The sequence below is a fragment of the Mastigoproctus giganteus genome, chromosome 10, assembly GCF_048544385.1.
Source record: "Mastigoproctus giganteus isolate SK-2022 chromosome 10, ASM4854438v1, whole genome shotgun sequence".
Classification (NCBI taxonomy): domain Eukaryota; kingdom Metazoa; phylum Arthropoda; class Arachnida; order Uropygi; family Thelyphonidae; genus Mastigoproctus; species Mastigoproctus giganteus.
The window spans coordinates 155,162,254-155,187,858 of NC_143584.1; the positions used below are offsets into that span (position 1 = coordinate 155,162,254).

At 34.2% G+C, this 25,605-nt stretch overlaps 1 protein-coding gene across 1 annotated transcript in view; it reads left to right on the forward strand.

Annotated features, from left to right (window-relative positions):
- The window catches only part of LOC150079399 (uncharacterized), a 285,562-nt gene that overhangs the window by 234,066 nt on the left and 25,891 nt on the right, over window positions 1–25,605 (forward strand). Inside the window, exons 15-18 of the mRNA XM_090382711.1 lie at window positions 2,938–3,141; window positions 13,700–13,779; window positions 17,837–17,915; window positions 21,015–21,110. Of these exons, the coding sequence (XP_090238837.1) occupies window positions 2,938–3,141; window positions 13,700–13,779; window positions 17,837–17,915; window positions 21,015–21,110 (459 nt within the window). The remainder of the gene's footprint in view (window positions 1–2,937; window positions 3,142–13,699; window positions 13,780–17,836; window positions 17,916–21,014; window positions 21,111–25,605) is intronic.

Consider the following 25,605-nt stretch of genomic DNA (forward strand, 5'->3'; position numbering starts at 1 on the left):
CCCTATTATGCAATTACTATTTCAGTGATTCTTTTTTTTTTTTTTAAATTGTATCTGTAATTGTGGTGCAGTAGGCAAAAAACTGAACATTTATTGAAATTACTCTAGGATAAGCTTTGTTGTTCATTAAAATTTACTGCAAAACGGAATATAATAGTTCAATGGCCTGCATTTGGATTAGCTGGTTCTCTCACTGCAAGGTACGGAGTTTATTTTTCTCAGTCTCCATTTTTGAAATTTCTGTTTGCTGTAAACTTCATTTTTTCTTTTATTCTCTTCAAGGACAGGATTACACTCATTAAATCTGAAATTGTGGCATAACAAAGTGAGGATATATCAAGATTGCACTGTATCTAGAAGGGATGTCATTTGTTATAAAATTTGTCTCTGACATTTTCTGAAGTACTATATTTTTAAAACAAGACACAGCTCTGCTTGAAATCAGTAAAGGATTGAGGGTCCCCCCCCCCTGTTTACGCCAATGGTGATAAAAATAATTTTTAACCATTCATCAAGGAATAAAAATATGTAGATTATCCAATAATACTATTATTTTTTGTTTGTTTCTTCACTCTCTCCCTTTGATTTTGTTTATTTTTTTTTAATAGTTGGGTATCCTCTTGGGCCATTCAAAATCATCATCGTAACAATGCGGTATCTCATTAATGCAGTATTTCATTATGAAATGCATTATTTCAGCAAGATATCATTGCACCTAACTTTTTGTACATAACTTTTGCACCTAACTTTTTGTACCTAAAATTGCACCTAACTTTTTGTACATAAAACAGCTCTGATTGAAATTAATTAAAAAGTTGTACCAACTTGGAAATATTTTAATGACAGCCCAAGGGGATGATATGCTGCATAGAAGAACAGAAGGTTCACACTTGCACTTATGCCAGTGGGTTGTAAAAATTTGCTGTGAAACACAGCAGGAACCTTTGCCATAATCTGTAGCAGTACCCTTTCATAAGTTATTGAGAAAATAGATATAGATGTGGTGGGAGAATGAGCTGAGCTGAACTGGGCAGCAGATAAAATTCAGTTCCTTTCATCAGTTACCAAAATCTCAAATGTAGTTAGTATTAGTGTTAGTAATGGCCATATGGTGGAAGGAGGCCTAAGGCTTATGCTGCACCAGCCAAAAAATAATAATAAATAAATAAAAATAAAAAATATTTACTGTAAATAAAAAGAAATGTCATTATCAAATAAGCATAGCAATTATTAAAATTTCATGTAAAAATGGTTTTCAGTCTAACATGTTCTAATAGACAGGTAGGAGTGATGCTAGAACTGCATTACATAATCAGATTAAAAAATAGAGGTCTCACATACTCTACTACTTTTGTAGTCTATTGTATTTCAACATTCTTGGCTGTTGGGCTAACCAAGAGTAGGAACTATCTGTTTCTCTCCTAAATTCTTTACCTATCACCTTCATTAAGTAAAATTGATAGGCATTTACTGTTTCGTGTAATCCCATGGCAAAGTTTTTTAGAAAAACTGAGTGTCATATATGACACTTACTTTACTCTTACTTTGCTGCCTTTCACATGACAAACAGGATAGACTCCAATACTCTATAATATATAGTACACATTAATTCTAGCACGCTCACGAATTGGATCAGTTGTTTTACTTTTTTTTTGGTTATTTTCTTTATTATTAGTATTTTTTAACTAAATTATTTGTGTATATTACAGTATATATTTATTTATTTTATTTATGCTCATAAATTATGTGCCGTATACTTAAGTAGAATTATTTGAGAGAAATCTCTGTGTTGCAGATTTTTTTAATATACTTCTAGAACCAAAAACTTCTAAATTGTGATAATTTTCATTAATTTATATATTTGTAATTCCTGCTCCACACACGTGCATACACACTCCATTTCTTATACTTATTGTTATTGTTTCTGGTCTTCTCATTTTTCTCTCTCTCTCTCTCTCTCTCTCTCTCTCTCTCTCACACACACACACACACACACACATATACACACACACACACACACACCCCTCCCTGAACACCTGAGACCATTTGTGCAAATTTGCAACTGCAAATTGTACAAACAATCTCTGAACTGAAGTGCGTGACATTGGAAATTGAAAATTATAATAGAACTGATTTTAAATATTTTACGAGATTCTTAAGTTCTAAAATGTACAGAAATAAATCAATGGAAATATTTTTTTACTCTAAGGATCAAACTCTAAGATTAATTATTATGTTAGCTTGAATACTGTTTGTACTCTGTGTGTGATTATAAGAATTTTTGATGAATATATATTAGCTTTACCACAAAGAAAGGGATTTTTTTTTTTTTTTTTTTTTTTGCTGTTTTACATTTACTGTTGACGCAGTAACTTAATAATGCAGAGGTTTATAAAAATAACATAAAATATGTACAAAACAAACATAATGTACCACTTGGATAGTTATAAAATAGATTATGATATTTATTGTGATAAGTGAATTACAAAGTGCACTAACTCACCACAACATATCTACTTAATTGGCAACATTTCTGGGTTCTGTTTTAAATCCTCTCATCAGGCCTTAGAACCAATGTTGACTGACTAACAGTTAACTTGCCTAAAGTCTATTTAATCAAATGTGAAATGGGTTCCAGTTCTAATCCTTTGTTTAATTAATTAATATGAATCTGTAACAAATTGTTCACTTAATGATGGTGGAGGTGATGAATAACTTAATATTTGCTTAATATTAAGTTATACTAAATTCTGGACAACAGAAATATATGTGCATTTTACATATTTTACTTATAGAGTCAATAATTATTGCAAACCATTTTTGAGTATATTGAAGATAGAGATAATAGATATTTATTTATGATAACTATTTAATATTTCATGTAAGATAAATATTTAAAAGTAACTATGATAATCAGTGTTGGATGTAATTTTTCAGATCATTAACTTTTATATGAATCTACTGATGGAAAGGAGCAAACTAGATAATTTTCCTGCTGTTTATGCCTTTAATACATTCTTTTATCCAAAACTTATAAGTGGTGGCCATGGTGCTCTTAAACGATGGACCAGAAAAGTGGACATATTTTCATATGACATGATTTTAGTACCTGTACATATGGGTATGCACTGGTGCTTGGCTGTAAGTAGAAAGTTTATCATTAAAAGGTGTATTGAACATATTCTCTTTTTAAGAATTTTCTAAATTTTTAAGTTTTCTCGTTTTAAAAGATAAGGTGACTTTCATTTATAACAGCTGGTTAGCAGTGTCCCCCCCCCCCACTTTGCTTTATAAGGATCTCCAGTAAACTTGATAAGGCTATTCAGTAACTATAAAACCAGTCAGTGTATGGTGTTCCAAAAGTTGCCTATGACTAGGAATAGTGAAATTAATGTTGTTACAGATTCTGACTAAAATGGCTCATTAGTGAAATTAGCACTTCACCAAATATTCATTGGAAAATATCTTCCTAGCTAATGTTATTACAGACCACTGGCTCATAAAACTTTTGCATTAACTCTAGCTGCTTGTGTAAGTGATTGGTTCAGGTCCCAATGATTTTTGATCACTCTTTCACTGATTCTGCTGACCATCTTCAGGCTTATGAGATAACCCTAAAGCTGAAAAACTCTGTTACTGTCATATAGGACAGCACAGCCGTCCTTCTCTGGACACTACTGTAAAATTCTAGTATAGAACCACTATTTCCACTTTTTTTTTTTTTTTTTTGGTCATTTGATTCCACATTGTTGAAGCATCTCTAAAGGTGGCTTAAAGCCTTGTAAAATAAAAACTGACTCAGGTTCTTCAGATTCTTTCAAAACCTGAATCAACTTTTATTTTACAAGACTTTCTACATTTTCATATGCATTTGAAATAGCTTTGCACTGGGAACACCCCTAACTGTGACTTCACGCATGGTGTTCTGACACTAGTATTTAATAGACCAGTGTTCCAGGCAAAGAACAGAGGCGTGACCTAACAGAGTTTGAACAGATGGTAATCATCAGTGCCAGATTAATGGAGAAAGTATCTTTGAGTGCATTAAGAGTGGGTAAACTGTAGAAGAACAGCTGGCCAGAGGTCCCATGCAAAGCAGCCATATCATTGACCAAAGGGGATGACAGAATGGTCCAGTATGCTGACCAGTGGGACAGACATGCCACAGTGGAGTAAGGTAGTAGGTAGTAGAAAGGAGAGGGGGGGATGCAGTAGTTGTGGACTATTGCTGCTGAAGGCCCATCACAAGCCAGTTTACCTACAGTGGCCACAGGATCAGTTTCAGTTCTTGGATGGTGGATGACTGCAAATGGTATACCAGCTATGATGTATTAACATAGGGCTCTCCTTCTTTACTATATAAAGGGGGGGTATACATGATGTATTAATGTATTAACATAGGGCTCTCCTTCACTATATAAAATGGGGAGGGGTATACATGATGTATTAATGTATTAACATAGGGCTCTCCTTCTTCACTATATAAAAGGGGGATATACAAGCAGTGAGGGTAGTAGAATATAAGGCAGGAGTCTGCACACGATCAGTTGTAAGCACATTTTGGTTGATTGCAGTGAATAGAAATTAAAATATACCCACACAAGAACAGTTGAAATATCCACCAAAAATTAATGTCAGTGTTACTGTAGTTTTTATAAAATTTGTTTTTATATTAATATTAAATAATATTCTTATTAAATATGGTATTTTTTCCTAATTTTTTATAAAAAATAGGTAAAGCTAGGTTTGTTAAAAAATTGTAATAACTACAAAAACTCTCATACAGGACATTGTGGAATTGGTCATTTGGCCCTTGGATACAATGCCCATGATTGATTACCCAGAAACGGCGGGATTGAGCTGACTAGCATTGGTTACCATGCCTGTAGATTGTGTTGAGTACCTCTTGCAGTCCATGCCATCATGTATCCAGGCTGTTCTGTGTGCTAAAGATGATGCAAGAGAGTACTAGGTAGGCCTTTCTAATATAAAGCTATCGTGCTGTACACCCCTGATTACTATGGAAATATTAACCAAATTGTTGATAACCATGATTTCTCTGGCCCAAATTAATCCTGCTTTGTCTTGTATGGACTCTACTAGAATACGAAAAACAAGGACACGCTGCTCTCACTGACAAGATGATGCTTTGAAATTTACTTAGTATACCATTCATCAGAAGGCCAAGGGGAAAAGGCAAACTTCATTATTTTCCTAATTTTTTCACATTTATAAGATTTTCTTTAATTTTGCAGATTATATGGGGAACTTTATTATCCAGTCACCCCGATAATCACTAATCTGCTGCATACATATATAATATAGCCATGCAAATTCAAGCATAAGAGTTTCTTCCACTCTAATTTCCCAGACAAAAAAAAAAAACATTTCTTGGGAGAAATTTGAATTTTTTTTAATTATACCATTTTTTCATATATGCAATCTTCACACAAATGCTTGTACCGTTAAATGGGTTCAAACATTTGTGTGAAAATCATGCTTTTCTACTATATATGTTGAATATTTAAAACCATTCATTCCGCCTATCATGAATAGTAAACTTTTGTGGTCTAGTACATGGGGATAGGAGCATTGATCATCTCAGAAAGTTTAAAAAAAAAAAAAAAAAAAATCTATACCATTATATGATAGATAAATTTGGTTGATAACCTTATAATAAACACCTGAATAAATGGATATTGACAACTAATACAGAAAGTGCACATGTGCACAGACACAATACTGCCATTTATACTACTATAAAGGTTTTTTTTAATAACTGCCTTAAAAAAAATATAGAAAACTGTTTGTGGAATTTATTGATTGATATACACCTAATTCTGTTTTTACACGACAGATACGTTCCTAAAAAATTCGTGTAAAAAAAATTCGTGTAAAAAAAGACATTGTATTTATGGAAGGAAAGACGATTTGTTCCGGATCTAAAAAATCAGTAAAAATAATTAAAAAAAAACACATAAAAATATTCGTTTTAAGCTTATTATTTTATTTCAACAAAATACACATGAATAATATGTAATGAAAATGTATTAAAGTAAATTTGTATGCATATGAAATGAAAAAAATTCTTCATGAACAAAAAAAATCTGTTTTACATATAACAAGATTTTATTCATTTTCACTTTCTGATAATAAACGGCGCATACATTTGCGTACGACTGGTATATCACTAGAAATGTTGTGGACATGGTCTTCTTCCTCTATTATGAAATTCTATCTGTGATCTCTTGAGAAAAATCAGCACGAGTCTCCTCTGGTAGCTGATGTTTCACCGGTTTTTACGAACGAATTCAGTTATTAATCGTTGTGTTCGTGTTTTGGTTAGACCGTTATATAATTCTCTGTAAGAGGCTGTCAACAACTTCAGTTCACGTTGAAACTTCCCAGCGCGTTCTTCATTAGGGTCATGTTTGACAAAATGATTACCTAATTTTCTGGCCAGTTCCAGACCTTCTTTTATTAAATCTGCATTTAGAACAGAATCATTTTCTTCATTATCACTACGTTCTGTGGGATAAGGAGTCCCAAGGACAACCTCTAATATTTCATCTTCGCTTAGGGCTTTGTCGGTTAACAATTCATCAGTATCTTCAAACGATAGATCATCGAATCCTTCTCCACCAATTTTGTGTGCCATTGTAATTATGTTGGGAAATTCGGTCGTATTAGGAATGATGGGATCTTTGCTTTTTACACATTGTGGCCAAACCGCTTTCCAACACGCATTTAAAGTTGCTGGTTTTAATTCAGTTAACGCTAATCCAACTTGATTGATACAATCCATAATTGAGAATTTCTTCCACACATTAATGACTGTTAGTGTTTCATCATTCAGTTTGTCCAAAACGTGTTGGAATGTTCGTTTTACGTAGTATGTTTTAATTGTCGCAATTATACCTTAGTCTAGCGGTTGTATCAAAGATGTAGTTTTAAGTGGCAGAAATAAAATTTGTATGTTTGGGTGTTCCAAGACAGGATGGCCGGGTGCATTGTCAAGAAATCAGAAGAACTTTAAATTCGAGACCTTTCAAATTCATATAACATCTGACTTCTGGGGCGAAACATTTGTTGAACCATTCTGTAAAGATAGCAGTTGTCACCCAGGCCTTCTTGTTTGACATCCAGTGAACAGGCAGTTTATTGATATCTACACCTTTCATTGAACGTGGGTTTAGGGCTCGATTTAACAGCAGTGGTTTCAACATACGATCTCCTGAAACATTGGAGGAAAATAACAAGGTCACACGATCCTTAGCTACCTTAAAACCACCAGCAGTTTTCTGCGATTTGGCTACATACGTTCTGTTCGGCATTCGTTTCCAGAAGAAACCAGTTTCATCTGCATTCCACACTTGATCAGGAGTATATCCTCCGTCTTCAATAATTTTTGCAAGTTCCTGCGGGAATACTTTAGTGGCCGGTTCATCTGCAGATGCAGTTTCACCTTTAATTTTTATATTAGGAAGAGCATTCCTTTTAAGAAACCCTATCATCCAACCTGTACTCGCAAAAAATTCATACTTTCTGTTTAACTTTCTGTTTTTTGTTTGAGATGAAGTGCTTGGCTTCTTTTCTTTACTCTGTCTGTAAATTCTTAGTGCTGTTTGCTTGATGGCATTTCCATCTACTGGTACTCTTTTTTGTGACTGATCTTCTATCCATATTACCAGAGCCTTTTCCATTTTTAGCTTGACAATATCTCTTGTATATGATGATGAATTAACACTTACTTTTGTTCCAGAACATACCGACTTCCTAATTGCAGCTTCATTTTTCTTAATAGTTCTTACGGTAGCTTCATGTACACCAAAATGCTTTCCTACAGACGTAGCCCCTTGTCCAGTTGCAAGACGATCTAAAATTTGAATTTTAAGTTCCAAAGAACTCGCTTTCCTTTTCATTTTGGTAATAGGCGAATTATTCGACATTATATAAGGGCTACCGAAAAATATCTCAGTTATAGTTAATAAAAAAAGTATGAAAAATTTGTAAACTTACAATTTATTGACTATAGGCAAAATTAATAAATTTATATGTGCACAAACTTCACTAAAGATTCTTTCACTTTGAAATAGAGCTTACTACTAAATGTCTTTCGAAGATACAATGCACGAATACCGTAGATGTGCACCAAATTCAATAAAAATGTTGATGATTCATAGATACCTAGACGTACACATTGGTAAACAAAAGCACGCATTTCAAAACGCACACACTAGCTAATCTATCACACTAATAAATAGCTGATAATCACACTAATCTATTGGTGCGTGTAATATAGAAATGATACTAATATGCCACAAATAAAAAAAAAATTCTTAGAATTTAGGCAAAAAAAATTCATAGAAATCGTGTTAAATCAAAATGACTCGCGTAAAAAGAGATTGAAATATTTAATTTGAATTCGTGTTAAATCAAATTCGTGTAAAAAAAGTTCGTGCAAAAACAGAATTAGGTGTATTTGATATATATACACACATACAGGATATTTCAAAAGTGTGTGGGAAAGAAAGAAAGAAGAGTCTGGGAAGTATTTTAGGATCCAAAATAAGAAGAAAAAAGTTTTATAAACATAGGTCTGATTCTGAATATTTAGAGAGCTATAGCTGTTTGAATTTAAAAAAAAAATTGCTATGAAGTATGGCATTTTATTTTTTGAATGGTGAAAAGTAATAAAAAAAAAGCTTAAGAATAAGCATACCTAGTATGAATAAATATTGTAATAAGTACATAGCTGCTTATTCTTTTATACTTTTTATTATTTTCATGAGTACCATTCACAGCTCCATGAATGTTCAAAATTAGACTGACTTTTTTTTTTTTTTTTTGTTATTTTGTTATTTTGTAACCTATAATAAGTATTAAGGAAAAACACTCAAGAGTCATGTGAATTAGAGCAAAACTGTGAGTTTATCATATGTGACTCACTGCATTGAGGACTGTTTACCATTCCTAGTCATTTTCTGACACTGACCTTAAAATTCAGAATTTTACAACTGGGTAATTACTTTGTTGTTCCTCATGACCTAAAACTTAGGAATATATCATAGAAATGTTATCTCTGGAGAGGTAAAATCCATGAGAGGGGTAAGTACTATAGACGTGGAGATTATTCTGCTTTTTATTATTATTTTCTTATTATGACCATTATTTGGCACTTTTCTTATTACTTTATGACCATTTGGCACTTGAAATTTCTACCTATCAGAAATTCTGGTCCATGAGCCTTAAGATTGCCAACAGAATTTGTGAGTCTGGCCATAAATACGTACAGCTCACAAATGCTATTTTGAGAAGTATTCAAAAGATGTATCCTAGAAGCTGCAAATGTATTTGTTCCAGTGCAGAATTTCCACAAATGAAATATGCAAAAATGGATGAAGAGAGCAAAAGAATTAAGCATGGGACAGTTACAATCACGAGATGCCTTTTATCCATATTATAAGCATATATATAACAAAACTGCAGATGGAGTATGATAGGTAAATACTTATAATAGCCAAGTAGTAAATGCAGGACAGGACTGCAGTTGGCCTTGGTTTCAGGTTCACATGACCACATGAAATACAGTTAATAATAATTATATTTGCTGTCAAAATGATTAGTTGGGAATTCTTCTGATCTATAGATCAGTTAATAATAATTATATTTGCTGTCAAAATGATTAGTTGGGAATTCTTCTGATCTATAGATCATGCTGGAATACAAGGAATTTCCCACTGTAAGAAATCAGTTGGTTTTCCAAAATACCATTCACTGAACATAAGGAAAATTGTTTATTCATTCCTGAAATACTAAATGATAGCAAAAAGAAAAAAGTTGAATAAGAACATATATATTAATATTTAAAATATAATTAATAAATGAATATCTGTTGTGAATCTAAAAGAATTAGAAGAGAAAATTCATATTTTTTGTAGTATCAAATTAATCATTAGCAGATTTAGTAGAGGTAGTCCCTTAAAGTAGGAGTTGTTCATGGCTAGCACAGTATCGTGGTTTTCCTTCCAGAAACTCAGACACCTTTCATCCAACAAATGGGAAAATCGACAACCGCAGAACACATGCAGTTTATAGGCAGGATATGTGTGGTGCAATGTGGCCTAATTTGCTGATGCACCTAAACCCTGTAACATCAACAGCTTAAAATAGCAGTTCAGGGTTGTTTGTCTGACCTTTCATTTCCTCTCACATAATGTGTGTTTGTAGCATGCTATTTGCTGATCAGCACCATTGCAAAATCCAATGCTCCTCTCAGTCAGAATTCCCCACCTCAAAAACAAATCTCTTTGTTCCAAAAGCCCAAAAGAGCACTCATTGCAGGACTCACCACTAATAAAGACTCTTCAGTAGCTGTCTTCTTTTGCACTTCCATAAGCTCATCATTCTCCATTTCTTGGAGTTCCACTTCTAAGTTCAGTTGTGTAGCAGTCACCAAAGCCTCAGCATCCACTGCTACCCTGTGAGGTTTGACATTTCAGAATTCATTTATGAAAGTTGGACACAATTTTTTCTGTAACCCATTCATATTACTTTCTTTGTTTTCGGATGATATCTGTACAATAATCTTCATTGCATCCAGGACACTGAATTTACTCCAGAATTCTCTGAAGGATGGTATATTTTCTTCATCAATTTCTGCATTTGCCTTCATAAATTGTCCTCTTCAGGTTTGAAGGTGGCAATATCTCTTTGGTCCACAAGTTGCAAGATGGATGTTCAGGAGTGTTATCGAGAAGTTGCAATTCCATAAATTCTATCTTATTTGCCTTGCAGTAATCTTTAACAGCAGGCCCAGAGTTTTAGGTGAATCAGTGAATTAAAAGTGAAGTGGACACCAAGGCCCTTGCATTTGATTTCCAAATAACTAGAAGCATACCTTTTCCTACAGCCTTTTAATGCTAATGGCCTCAGCATGGTAGATGAGCAGAGGTTTAAGTTTGAAATCTGCCTACACATTGTACCCTAGCAAGAGAGTCAATCTGTACTTAATAACTTTGTAATCCAGACATAGATGTATATTCTGGTGGGCATCATTTTCCAGAATATCCCTGTCTTATCAATATTGAAAACTTGCTTTGAAAAGTTACCCTCCCTCTTCAGTGATCTCCAGCTGTTTTGGGGGATGCTTCAGCCACCCTTTGCATTCTGATATTGTGGAGCTGATATAATGTTTTCTGAAAGTCGGATCACTTATTGCTTGCTTTAAATTCCTGTTCATGTTTTTCTGTCACATTCTTTAACACATGATGGCTTAAAGCTTTGAACTTTGTCACTACCAGGCCCAAAGGAATACGTTTCAGAACCTGATTGTTGACACCAGATAAATAGCTGCACCAGATAAATAAATAGCTTTCATTTCCATGATATTTGAATTGTAATTCTTTATTCTTATTGATGTCATTAGCATTTAATTCATTATAGTGAGGATTTGTTAAATGGGAATTCACTAAATTAGAGTTGTGTGTATAAAAGAGAACTAAGAATTGGGACAAGGACTTATGTTCCAACATAAATACAAAAAAAAAAAAAAAAAAAAAAATGAATTGAGCAGCTCAAATAGACCCCCTTACTAAAAGTAAAGGAACTTAGAAAGCCAACAGAAGTTGTAGAGGAGTTGAATTGGTATTTGGGAATGCTATTTACAATGAAAAGACAGTTAAAACTATAGGAGAACTGTAACAAGGAGTGAGATGGCTGTAATATAAATGATATATAAGGATCTTGGAAAAGAGTCTATTAGAAAAGTTGCTAAAGCTTGAGAGAAGCTAGAGGCAGATTGTAGTACATTCTGTAATACTAAAAAAGACTGTGGATGTATCAGATAATAAGTTGTCATTAGATTTTGGGATGATTCAGAGTTGTTTTGTGCATATTATTATACCCACTACTGAAGTCACACCGGTGAGTTTGACTTCAGTAGTGAGTAAGATAATGGAGTCTGTAGTTAAAGATATGAAAAAGACCATCTTGATAGAATGGTATCTGTAAAGGAACACAGCATGGATTTTGGGAGATGTCTTGCCTGACCAGTTTTATTAACTGTTATGCTTAAATTGCAAAACAGTTAGATACAAGTGACAGCTTTGATATTGTCTTGCATTAAAGTCTATTAAATATATTGGAGAAAATTATGGTAAGAAGTAAGATTCTTCATGGATAAAGGATGGGCTGAAAGGCAGGAGAGACAAATGGACATTCTTCAGGGTAGACTAGCAGTCCCTCAGGAATCAATTTTGGGGCTCTCCTCCTGTTTCTTATCTTCCTTAATGGTTTTGAAAAGGAAGTGCAGGGAAGGTTGCCAAAGCTGATGATTTTAAGGAATGGAATGGTGGCTAAACCAGATCCATGACAATTAATGACACTGATGTGCAAACCAAGAACTTTTTTTTTTGCACATTCGCCACGTTGCCAATTTATTCCTCCAATTGGTGCACAGCAACAAACATAATATCCAGTTCTTCAACTACAATATGTGAAATGTATGGAGGAAAAAAATAATACATTTTCTGGATTTCTGTTGTTCTGATTTTAATGAAATTTGGGAAGGCTCATCAAATCATTCTGAAAGAGTTGAATATAAAATTTCATGAAAATTTTTCTACTGGGAGTCAAGCTATTACATTTGTACAGATGGATTGGTAAAAACAACAGGCACTTTACAGATGTATGCTATCACATCAACTGAGGAAAATGAGTTGAAAGTGCTTCAAGACAAACTGGGGGGGAGGTTATGATGCAGTAAGATATGAAACTTACCACGCAGTGTAAAGATGCAACTAAGAAAGTAGAGAGTATATTGTTCCTCTGTGTGAGAAGACAGTTAGACCTCATTTGGAATGTTGTTCGGGTTTGGATAAACCACCTGAAAAAAGACAACTTCCAGAAAAGGTTCAAAAAACGCTGAGCAGATTAGTGAGGAACACTAATCTGGTCCATATGAAGAACATCTTAGAAGGTGCAGACTGCTGCAGAGATTGGCAATGAATTGTTATGTCTTATGGGGAGAGACCTAATTCAGTTATGTAAGGTTATCCTGAAAGGGATCAGTAAAATGAATGAGGAAAATATATTCTTACGGGAAAGAGACTGTAATGGGGGCATTTAAATCTTAATAACAGTAGGATAAATAAGGGAATAACAGAAAGGCTGGTTCCGATGAAGTTTACTATCTTCAGGCAGCATGTTGTAGATCACTGGATAAATTATCTGCCAGGGTGGAGAGTGTGAAGTAAAGTTCAAAGCAGAATTATTCTTTTTTTTTTTTTTTTTTTTTTTTTTTTTGCAGTGGAGTCTGCCTCCTTGTATCTTTAGTCATTTTAATACTAATACTACTATATGCTGATTTCCTTTGCCTTAAACAGATAAAACTCACTGTTATTAATTGCACAGTACAGTAAACAAGAATGATACACTGAAGCCCCATTTAATTTAGATAAAGTAAGTAACAATTTTATGTAGAAGACTAAAGTGTGGGTGGGCACTGCCTTAAAGTATACTTAGAACAGCATAAATCCAACCCAAGGACACATCTTCCCTTAAAAAACACCTGCCAAATTGGAGAGAAAAATTATTATTTATTGAAACTTGAAATTTTGTAAATTTAAGTGGGAATAAGTAGAGAATATATAAAACAAGAGAGAGAGATTTTATTTTTCTTTCATTTTTATCTTTATAGGTGATAGACTTCAGGCATAAGAAGATACAGTATTATGATTCTATGGGTGGTCAAAACAATGAATGTCTAAATTCCCTTAGGTAAAATAAAACTTTTTTAATGTCTATTTTTTTATATAAAAATTATAAAAGTAGTTCAGGAATAGATCATAAGATCATATTTATTAATACTATCATTTCCATATTAGATTATTGTGTAATAGAACAAGCACATATATTTTTAATGATTTAAAACATTCACTTATAATTTCCTGACATTGAATACTTTTCACAGAACTGATAGCTATATTTAAGTAAATTATTTATTTATCTCTATTCCATATTGCACAATTGTGTAATGGAGCGAGCCCATACATTTGTACTCATTTAAAGCAGTTGTGTATAATTTATTAACTGCTCTTGAACACTTTGTATAAAACTGAAAATTATGTTTATTTTAAGTAAAGTAAATTGTTCTGTATGTATCATCTGTTAAGCTTGGTATACTTTACTGACAGTTCTCTTTATTTATCACTTGATAGCACAGTCTGTGAGAGACTATAACAGTTGTAATGAATGGGCCTGGTGTACTGGGGTCCATGGTTAAGAAAAAATATATACATACAATGATAACCCAGTTTAATATAATATAATAAAATATATAATAAGTAGCATTAGCTTTCAAGACTAACAAGTCTCTTTTTCAATTGATTTAAATACAATGGATTTAAATCAGTTGAAAGAGAGACTCGTTAGCCTTGAAAGCTACTGCTACTTATTATATATTTTATTATATTATATTAAACTGGGTTATCATTGTATGTATATATACTATAACAGTATCTTACAGTGAGATACTGTTATAGTTTGTTCACAGCTCTTATGTAATTTTCAAAAATGAGTACTTGATAAAGTTATCATCACATCAGAATTGTATCATTTACACTCTTTCTAGTAATTTCATTCCAGAATGTTCAATCAGTGTCTGCTAAGGATGGCACTGGATCTTGAATGAAAATGGAGAAAGGAAGTGAAGTTCCAGTGAGAAAGAGTAGTAATGATAGCATTGGAGTAGTGTAATTAGTTTCATTATAGCAAAAGAAATTTAGTTTCCAATATTTGTTTTAGAAAATTTTGAAGTCCTGTGATAAACGTCACATCAATTTAATTTTATGTTATGTTTAAAGGCAGCCAACCTACAAAAAATTAATAAATAAAATAAAAATAATATATACTTAGTGAAAAGCTATCTTAGCTGAATGTGTTCTCATGTGTGAAGCATTTGTGAAACACTTACTACCATGAAACTTTTGTTGACTATTCAGTTTGCTGGAATACATGAATTGCGGAATGTTTATCATAAATTGCTTATCCTAAAAGGGGATCGTGAAAGATATATACGATAGAGACTTTATATTATTCTAAAATTCCAGTTGTCAAAAAAAAAAAAAAAAATTAGGAACTTTCACTTTAGGGAGAGATCTCCAACAAATTGTTCACAATAACATAAAATACAGAAATGATATGACATTCTTTCTAAGTTACAATGTAATCTTATTCTGAAGGTATCCTTTTGTAAGTTTTTAAAGTAACTTATAACCAAAAAAAAAAAAAAAAAATTAAGCATAGGGGTTGCATATGATACATTACTGAATAAGGAATTAATTGGTAAAGAATGTTTTTTCTTTATCATTAATATGGGTGGCTCTTAAGGATACTAAAACAGGAAAGAGTTTATAGGTAAATGCTATTTGTATATTGAAAATCACACAGCTTGTTTGCTTTATAAAATGAGAGTCAGTTATCTAAAATCCGTATGTGATTGGATTAGTCCGCTCACACGTTGCATGAATAACTCATTCGTTCTTGATATACATCCATTTCATAGCTTGTATGAACAATGTATTGTTTGTATTAACTTATTCATAATTCTGTTTCTGTTTTATGAAGCATAATATATCATTTATTAAATAAACTACAATCAGCTGTGCCCCCACTTACTTTTTTCTGACTGAATCCCAATTATGGGTTGCTTCCACAAATACTCATCTCAGTTGTCCTAATTATTTGCCTTGTGATTTCTTTTGCTTCAAAGCTAATACTGCACATATGTCCTACTGGTGTTTTTACTTCTGCCTAGAAACTTTCTTATATTGCCATTTCTCAAAAAAGAATGACAGATCCTTCCCATTCCAGTTATCGCCCAATACGCTTAACTCTACTCGTTGTTTCTTTGTATAGGCTACTACTCTAAGATTATTATTTTTGACTGCATTATGAGTTTCAATTTGTCTAATACTAAGGATTTCACAAATCATACTAGTAACATATTCAGGATGGGTACAAACACTCCATACGTAGACTCTTGTATAATCATTGATCACAGTTACATAGAACAAATAAATGCATGGTGTTTATATATGTTACTTTAATTGCTGTAGCTTCTCTCTCTCTCTCTCTCTCTCTCTCTCTCTCTCTCTCTCTCTCTCTCTCTCTCTCTCTCTCTCTCTCTCTCTCTCTCTCTCTCTCTCTCTCTCTCACACATAGTAAAGGACAAGTCTTAGTTTAGTGTATGTACATCCTTTGCAAAATGTGTTATAAAGGCAAACATGTTTTATTCTAATTGAAGAACCGCCGACCGGGCTAGCCAGGTGGGTAAAGTGCCTGCCTGGCAACCCAAAGGTCATGGTTTCGAATACCACCTCAGGCTTGGATCAGAGTAAAATGCAAAAACTTTGGGAGGTGCATTATGGCCACAGTAGCTGATGCGCCAACAACTAACTAAAAAAAAAAAAAAAAAAACCCTTTAAGTTTGGGAATTGGATACATGTGATTTCTTCAAAATACCAACCAATTCAAGAGAAACTTTTTTTATATAGGATAAAAATATACAAACTATAGTTAAAACTCATAAAATCAGTTAAAATATAAAAAGTGAAAGTGTTAAAAGCATATTATAATAAAACCAAAACACAAATGCATAGAAACTTTTGGCTACTGCATGAAGCCTTTATCAACTAAGCTAGAATATGGCTAGCAGTGTCTTATGTACATGTGAGAGGGTGATGTATTTCATAATGTGTGTGCAGACATGGGTCATGGAAGATGAGAGAAGAGAATAATATAAGTATCAAGAGGAATAGATGAATAAGGGGGGAGAAGAAAGTCTAGGTTGTAGAGGAAGGTAAGGGAAGAGGGATAGATGGCAGTGATGCCTACCAACATGCATGCTGTCCCTGTTAATTGTAGCCTAATTGTGGGCCAGTGGTACTGATGTATGGAGATTCTAACCAGCAGTGAATCTTAAAATCATGCACATAACCTATTATGTGGCATCACTTGGCAAGAGGTTATGACCTGTCTGCCAGTGATGTATAGAAACTGCTGACTGCACAAAATCAGCCTCCCTATAATAGCATTGTGGCTATCTTTCTAAGTTGATCTTCCAAATGACAGATAGCCTTGCCAGTGTAGATACATTATGATCCCTGTAGGTTATGTGATAAATGATCCCATACCTTTGCATAGGTGGTATGAATGTTTTAAATGGAAGGAGGGCGAGTATTGTTTGTCATTTCCTGCCAGATGCTTCTACAGTGTGGATATTACAGCTCCACAAAATGCTGACAATACCCAGGGATAATGTTGAATAGAAAGGAATGCAAACAAAACTGGTAAGGTGAGTCTGTGTCTTGGAGTCAAATGGTGTGTGAGGTTGTAATCAGGATGCATGTGGTATGTGCATGAACCATTTTTGCACCTCTAGCATTTCACGATGTTGGCAGATGCCATCTACCCCTCTTCCCTTAACTTCTACTTCGTAGATCCTTTCTCCAAATCCCTCCCCCCCCCCAATTTTATTCATCTATTCTTTAACTTTTATGAGTTTTAACTGTAGTTACTTTGTAAATTTTTATTTTATAATAACGTTTCATTTGAATTGGTCAGTATTTGCAAGAATTGATAGATAAGATTTATTCTGATATGATCAATAAGTATTAACTATATAATTCATTAAAGAAAAATTATAATTGTGTATAAATGAAATATCATACACGCACACGCATATATACCAGGTGTTTAATTCTAAATTTGGAAAATAACTTATGACTGTTCCAGTTGCTTATATTTCTAAATGTAAATTCTCTAACTTTTACAGATGCTATTTACAAGAGGAAAGTCTAGACAAGAGAAAACAAGAATATGACATGAGTGGGTGGTCATTAGAAACCGTAAAGGTCAGTTTTTAGTATATGTTGCATTTAGAATGTACTTGTAATTTTTATTCTATTCATATGAATAGTCTGTACTTGTCCATATTAAGCTGATTTCAAAAAATTATGAGGAGGAAGAAAGTGAATTATTCAGCAAGAAACTTTGTGATGTGAAATTCACTTCAAATGAGTGATTTTACTGAGCAACAAATCTGCATCAAATTTTGTTTCATATTAGGGAAAAGTGTAACAGAAATCCACAAAATGTTTAAAGCATCTTTTGGGGAAGGTGCTATGTGTTGTTAGAAACGTTTTTAGTGCTTTAACACGGTTTAAAGAGAGCCACTTGTCCATCAAAGCTGATCATTGCCCTCATTACCCTTCACTTTTAAAAACCACTGACTCAATAGCTTTTGTTTGTGATCAGTTCAGACATGATCATAGTTTAACTATCTCCACAAAGTTGCTAGTGAAATTAGTATTTCTTATGGGACATATTGATCAGTTTTAACACAAGATTTGGAAATGTGATGGCATTCACTGATGATCACAGTGAGCAGCAGGTTCTTGCATGTCAGGATCTTCAGCAATGTGCAAATACCAACCCACACTTTGTTTCTTCCTTTGTTTCATCCATCCCCCAGAGAAAGTATAGCATAGAAGCCTCTAGTTAGTGTAATATTAAGTGGGGATAAAATAGAAATTGCGAAAGCTTGTGGTAAAATATCAATCTACAGAAGAGTCATTGAGGAAAAGATCCCACACCAAGGTGGCGTACTTGGTGCCACCATAATAATATTCCCACTCCTGGTATTCCAAGGGGTCAGGAAGTAAGGCTTCTATCAAGTTTTGCAAAGCTTTGGAAGAACATAAGGAGGCCAGAGACCTCCACATTCTATGCAAAGATAAAGAGTACATAAGTGTTGGCAGAGAAGTAGAGCCATCATAAGCAAGGAAGATCTCAGTTGAGTTGGTTGACAGCCTAGCCCAGCAGGAGGCTGTAAGAAGAAATCCCTACCTAAAGGAAGTTAACAAGAATCTCACACAAGAGATGTTTCTGGAGTCATCAGTATCAAGGCTTGATGGTAGCAAAAAAATCCTGCAATAGAGAATTTGTTGTCAAGCAGATCCTACTCAGTAGAAATGATCTAAGTTTGAATTGTGCAAGAGTTTACACTTAAATCCCACCTGGGTGAGACAGGTCTATCCAGATCAGTAGGAAATAGAGATGTTTTCAAGGCACAGTGGAGAAGTGCAGCAGCAAAGAGAAAGTTCCATCCTGAAGAGCAGAAATCCTATGATGATGAAGGAGCCATTGTCAACACAACCCTATCCAGAAGGCAAACAAGTAGCCACTAAGTTAGCAGGAGCTGACAGTTCATATAGCTGTTGTTGTTATTTGGTTTTTAGGAGCACTAGCAACTAAGGCCATATTGCTCCGGGATATGTGATGGTCATTCCCTGACCTTTTCGTATTTGGTGGTGACGGGCTCGAACCCCGGTCTAATCAAGAAGCGTGTGCTACTCACTGCTGCTCCTTCCCACCTGGCTACGGAGGTGCCAATTCATATAGCATAGAGAAGAGAGAATCCAGTGTTGAAGAGGTGACACTGGAATGGTCATGCACTGCATAATGACTTGTTCCCTGTAGAAGGGGTGAGAAGTAGGGTTAAGTGGGGGCTCATTTTGGGATGATTGTGGAGGAATTGATGACAAGATGTGGTGTTGTCACTTTAAGAAAGAAGTAGCAAAAGCATGTTTGGAATTGATTAGTGCACTAACTAGCTGCATAACAGTTTGGTTAAGATCTTTGAGTCGTTTGTGCCAGAAGTCAATATAGATGGTGCAAGAAGAAATTGGCGCCTCCGTAGCCAGGTGGGCAGGAGCAGCAGTGCAGCACACGCTTCTTGATTAGACCGGGGTTTGAGCCCGTGACCACCAAATACGGAGGATGCGGAAAGGTCAGGAAATGACACCACCGCATATCCCCGGAGCAATATGGCCTTAGTTGCTAATGCTCCTAAAAACCAAATAACAACAACAGCAAGAAGAAATTAAGTGGTCCCAGTTTTCAGTTTCCCTGCAGGAACATAGATCATCTTCAGAAAGGCCTGGTTAGCAGACATGAGATCTCTAGATTTGGTGTAAACCATTGAAGGTACTTCTCATCAACAGAAGAAACTAAGGGAAGGAACTTCCTGGTAATAAGACCTTTGTCACCAGTTGATCAGCTAGTCTGCCAACGGAAAATGAGTTCTGCCCAAATATTCAAATCAGCCTGTGAATGCACACTTGTAGAAACTTCATATTATGATAGTGTAATATTGTAATAATATAGCGTAATATTGCTGATATGCCAAAAAGTCAACAATAGCATCTGGCAGTTCTTTCATGGAGAAACTGTTTCTTGTGGTGCAGATTAAAATTAATTTTAAAAAATAAGGGATTATCTTTTTTGTTAACGTTTCTTATAAGATTATTATTTTCAATTATCAAGATTTCCTTTCTTTTCTTTGCATTTTTATTTTATAACTTTCATAACTAATCAACTTTGCTGTTGATTAGTTGACACCATAATGGCAGGAGGCCTACAACACAAAATCCCCTGCTGAAGCCTTGCAGGAGAGTAAAATAAAATATGCTGTGCTTTCTGTAGTGCTGGAACCTAGTTTAAGATAGTTTTACTAAAAGCTTCCATGATCTTTAACCAAAAAAGTCTCCATTGATTTTTTTTTTTTTTTTAAGACCATTTCACTGTTAACATTTAATTGTTTAGAATCTATTAGTTTCTGATTAAAGCTGATGCTCAGCTAAAGACAATTGACCCATCTCTTTCTCTAGATGGCAGGTTGATATCTGTTCTAAAGCATGGAACCAATCCTTCTATTCTGGAAATGTGATAAAAAACTAAAAAAAAAAAAAGCATCATGTTTGTTACTTTAAACACATGCCAGCTCCTTGTTTTTTTTTTTACACTTGTGATAACTCTTTGAATGGTGAACACAGAATTTTTTTTTTTTTACTCCATGACTGGTTGGCCATGCCTTAATGTACATAAATTTGTGCTATAATCAGTGATGGCTATTGCTGTTATATTTTGATGTTAAACTTTTTTTGAACTAGAATATACCACAGCAGATGAATGGAAGTGACTGTGGAATGTTTGCACTAAAGTATGCAGAATATATTACAAGGGATGCCAGGATTAACTTTACTCAGGTAAAATAAGAGATTTAAAATTCTTGATATATATTAAAAAAAAAAAAAAAAAAAATCTGTTTATCAGTTAATCAGTACAGCCATTCTTGTAACAAGAATGTCTGATGGATGATTCTAATTTAATAATAATATTATTATTAATGCATTGTATTGTTTCTTTTCCCATGTTCTGTTTTTTTTTTAATTGTGAAAGTAGCCAAGCTGCATATAAAATGATTAGACATTTGCAACTTTTCAGAACATATAGAGATTGGTTTATATAATGAGCTGAATGATTTGTTAAAATCTGAACTTCAAATATCATGGCAGCCGGAGAAATCATAGCTGGTTTACTTTCATCAACCTTATTAAGACTACTGAATCATCTCTGATTTTTGACAGGTGTTTTTTTTTTTTTTTGCAAGAAATTTGTTATATTTGGACTATGATTATTCACTGCACTGATCATTTTTGATTAGTCTTGTGTTATTGGTCTGAGTTTATTGTCTTGAGGCCTCTTCCATGATTGCTCTAGGTTTCTAACCTTGCAAATCATAACTCAATCATTGTATACTTTCAGTTTTCAGAAAACGTGATTTAACACAAACTCAAGGTTAGGTGGTGATATTTTCCTGACACTGGCTGTTGTTATTAGAAATTACAGATGTCTCAATGTGTAGCTGGGTCAAAAACCAGCATTCACATTTTATGAACATTTCTAATCCTTGAGGCATTTAAAATTGCTAACGTAAAAAAATCTCAGAAGTGTAATTTTGGGCTTGTTTCATGTTACCAATTGTAGTATGTTATGTGGAGATAGTAGTACATAGTGTTGCAGTCTTTCTGTAGTAGTGTTGGAACTCATGTTCACAGTGTTTCTGTGAACCTGAGCTACTTTTTAACAGTATTTTAGTGGCTTTATTACCAAGTTGAAAACAGTTTCTAGAAATATTCCCTGGTTAGTACACTTGAAACAGGTAATAGTTATTCTCTATTTAGGTTGATTCATAGATGAACCATTATAGAATTATATAATAATCATTCATCCCTGATTATTATATAATCATAGATGATTTAGTTTATGTTGTTGCTGCTGCAGAATCGATAACAAAGGGATTTTTTTTGCATGTTCTGCAAGGTTTTCACCTAAAAGAATATTTTATCATTCCAGTGTTTGAGCTTCTTTGAACCGTTCCAAGCTGACGGATGGCAAGCTAGAAGCCTTCTTATATTGTTCCTTCTGGGATTTGCATAATGCCCTCAAACTTTATTTCTTTGGCTCTGATAAGAGCAAATTTCAGTTCTTTTTATTCTTCACAATAATTACTTTTAATCTTACCAGTACCTTAGTCCGGAAATAGAAACACAACAACTTAAAGAGGCCTTTGCACCATTTGGAGAAATATCAGATTGCTGGGTAGTACGAGATCCACAGACTCTGAAGTCGAAGGACTATGGGTTTGTGTCTTTTGTTAAAAAAGCGGTACGTGTTATAGTAGGAGAGGAAGGTAGGCTACAAACAGGGATAGGGTGTTGCGCAGTCTACCGGGAACACAGTGGTGGGTAATTATGTGATGGCTTCGTGACTCTTTGATTTCCCGTTTAGCTTATGGCATTTACACATAAAAAAGTTAGAAAAAAAGTGGAGAGAGTGAGAGAAAGATTTAGTTATCTGGCTTTAAAAGGTAATTTAGATTATAAAAAAAAAAAAAAAAAAAAAAAATAGAGAGAGGATTAGAAAATTTAGTCTTATAGAAAGGAGCAATAACTGAATATTATATTTCAGAAATTGAAATAAGTTCTCATGTAATTAGAATCTGTAGCTGGAATGAAAATATGTATTGAGTGTGTACATATATATATAACTTATATTCTAATATGAATTAGTTTTAAATAGTATTATTAAATTAAATTACATATTAATTTAGTGTGTTCATTTCAGTTCCTGAAGCCGCTTCACTGCTTTATGAAGTTCTGGGGAAATAAAAGAAAAGCTTTCTTTAAAAAAAAAATGGAAATATATCTTGGTTGGGGGGAGGGGGGGGTGTTAAAATAAGCATTATTATACCACTGTGTATAACTATATTATTGGTGCTATTCTCTCTCACCACATATACAGGGTGATTTTTATTCATGGGACAATTCCATGTATTTTTAATTTTGAAGCAAATTTTGGGCCTAGGTGGGTAAAATTGCATTGTTTTTTATAGTACAATTTTATGTTCTTTGGCATAATTTCAAAGTTTTCTGTCTACTTTAAAATATAGTTTATAATTCTGAAGCAAGGGGCCTGGGTATGTAAAACTGCAAGTTGTTTCTTATGGCGCAATTTTATGATCTTTGGATATTTTCAACACTATATTCCTTTAAACTAATTTTTATTGTTTGTTTGCCTTCCTGTGTTCATCTCTTTCTACACACACTCAGTGATCACTAAATTGTGACCACCCCATTCGTAATGTACTGTGCCACATAGCTTGCTATATAAAAAGCAGAACAGCTTTGTATGCTAGAAGGGTGCAAATTTGCATATGTGTGAACAAGTAAAACTGATAAAATAGCAGTTATGGGAAGAAATAGTAGTAGTAGTAGTGACAAATGATGCAAGAAAGCAAGGTTATATAGCATCTTCACAAAAAAAAATAAAAACTATGCACTTCACCCATCCATACCCTCCAAGAATTTGTTTAGTTCATCCTAGAATTTATCAACTACCTGCTGACTAAAAGCAAACTTCCGCACATATATCCTCAATCATCCTTGCCCAACACAAATTTATCCCTTCTTACGTGCGTAGTCTGAGGAAGAATGCCATTCACATTCAACTTACCCAATCCATTCAAAGCCTTATACACCTCAATCAGATCACCTTGCAGGTGCCTAAGTCTCCAGATGCTGCAGTTTGCAGAACTTAAGCCTTTCTTGGTAAGAGCAACTCTTTTTTCCACCTCGGCAATCTCATTGCTCTTCTCTGTACTTGTTACAGCAGCTCTACATCCTTCCTAAAGTGAGGCCTCTAGACCTTTATACAATACTCAGGATGTGACCTAACCATGGCCTTGTACAAAGGGATAATCACTGCCTTATCCCTGCTAGCAAAGTTTCTGTATATCATTGACAAAACCCAGTGAGCTGTTCTGGCAGCATGTCTCTGCTCTGAGCATTTTATATCTGACTGCACAATTACCTAGGTCTTTTTTTATTTTCCATTACCCTAAGTGTAGTACCATACAGTTGATAAGTTACTCTGGGATTACTGCTACCCATAAGCAGTACCTTGAATTTGTCAATGTTAAACTTGAACAGCCATTTCTCAGCCCATTGACCCAATGTTCCTAGATCTTGTTGCATTAGCTCACCCTGATTACTGTCATTAACCACCCTGCCAACCTCTGTATCATCTGCAAACTTTGGCATTAAGCCTGATATACCTTCATCAATATCATTAATAAATATTGAAAACATTGGCCCAGCACTAAACCCTGAGGGGCTCCACTGATAACATTAGTCCATGAAGAGTAGTGCCTGTTGATAACCACTCAACCATCCTTCTGTCCATAGCAGCAACTTGCCCTTAATGCCATACTGCTCCAGTTTGTATAGCAGTCTTTCATGTGCAACAGTATCAAAAGCTTTTGAAATCCAAGTATATGATATCAGAATTATTTTTTGCATCCAGTTCCCTTTGTGACCACAACATGGTATTCAATCAGATTGATCAGACAAGACTTCCCCTTAAATCCATGCTGTGATTGCAGTATAATTGCATTCCTATCTACGTGGCCCTGCATTACTTCTTTAACAAGTGACTTCATTATTTTCTTTGGAAAAGATGTTAAGCTAACAGTTCTGTAATTACTCTTTGACCCTGGGTGCCAAGCGTTTTCTACAAAGAGCATTTGAGTGAACATATTCTGTTTTTTGTTTCAAAAACCGTTTTCTTGAATTGATTTGTATATCAGAGTAGCACTTTCGCTCTACAAGAAATAGGCAGATGCCCAGAAAGGGAAACCACCTTTTTGTTTATTTTTTTTCTATAAGTACTAATTTACTAACTCAGCCTCTTGGTCAGCTCATGGCACTGCTCTTGCTTCCCTGTGGCCGGGGGTGGTAAAGATAAACCCCCAGGGCCAAAAGGAGCTATCATGGATTCTAATAAACCACCTCATACCCTTCAAGACAAGAATCCTGTCATGATAACAATAGTCAACCTAAAAGGCTTTGAACAGAAGCACAGTGTCCAGGCATTTCCTAATTTTCTGGTGATACTCTTTGTCCACCCAGCCTGTGGACCAGTTATCGCCATTTATGATTCAAAGACATCTGGAATCTATTTTAGTCTCACCAAAAATGAAGTGACGTGACTACAATCTGGAGATCTCCTGATTGAAACAGCAACCTCCAAACATAAAGACAACGATATTTGGTGGGTTGCCAGTATCTGTTACTCCCCACAATACCTTAAATTCATCAAAAGGCATCATCACAGAATGGAACTCAATTACTGTGTTTGAGG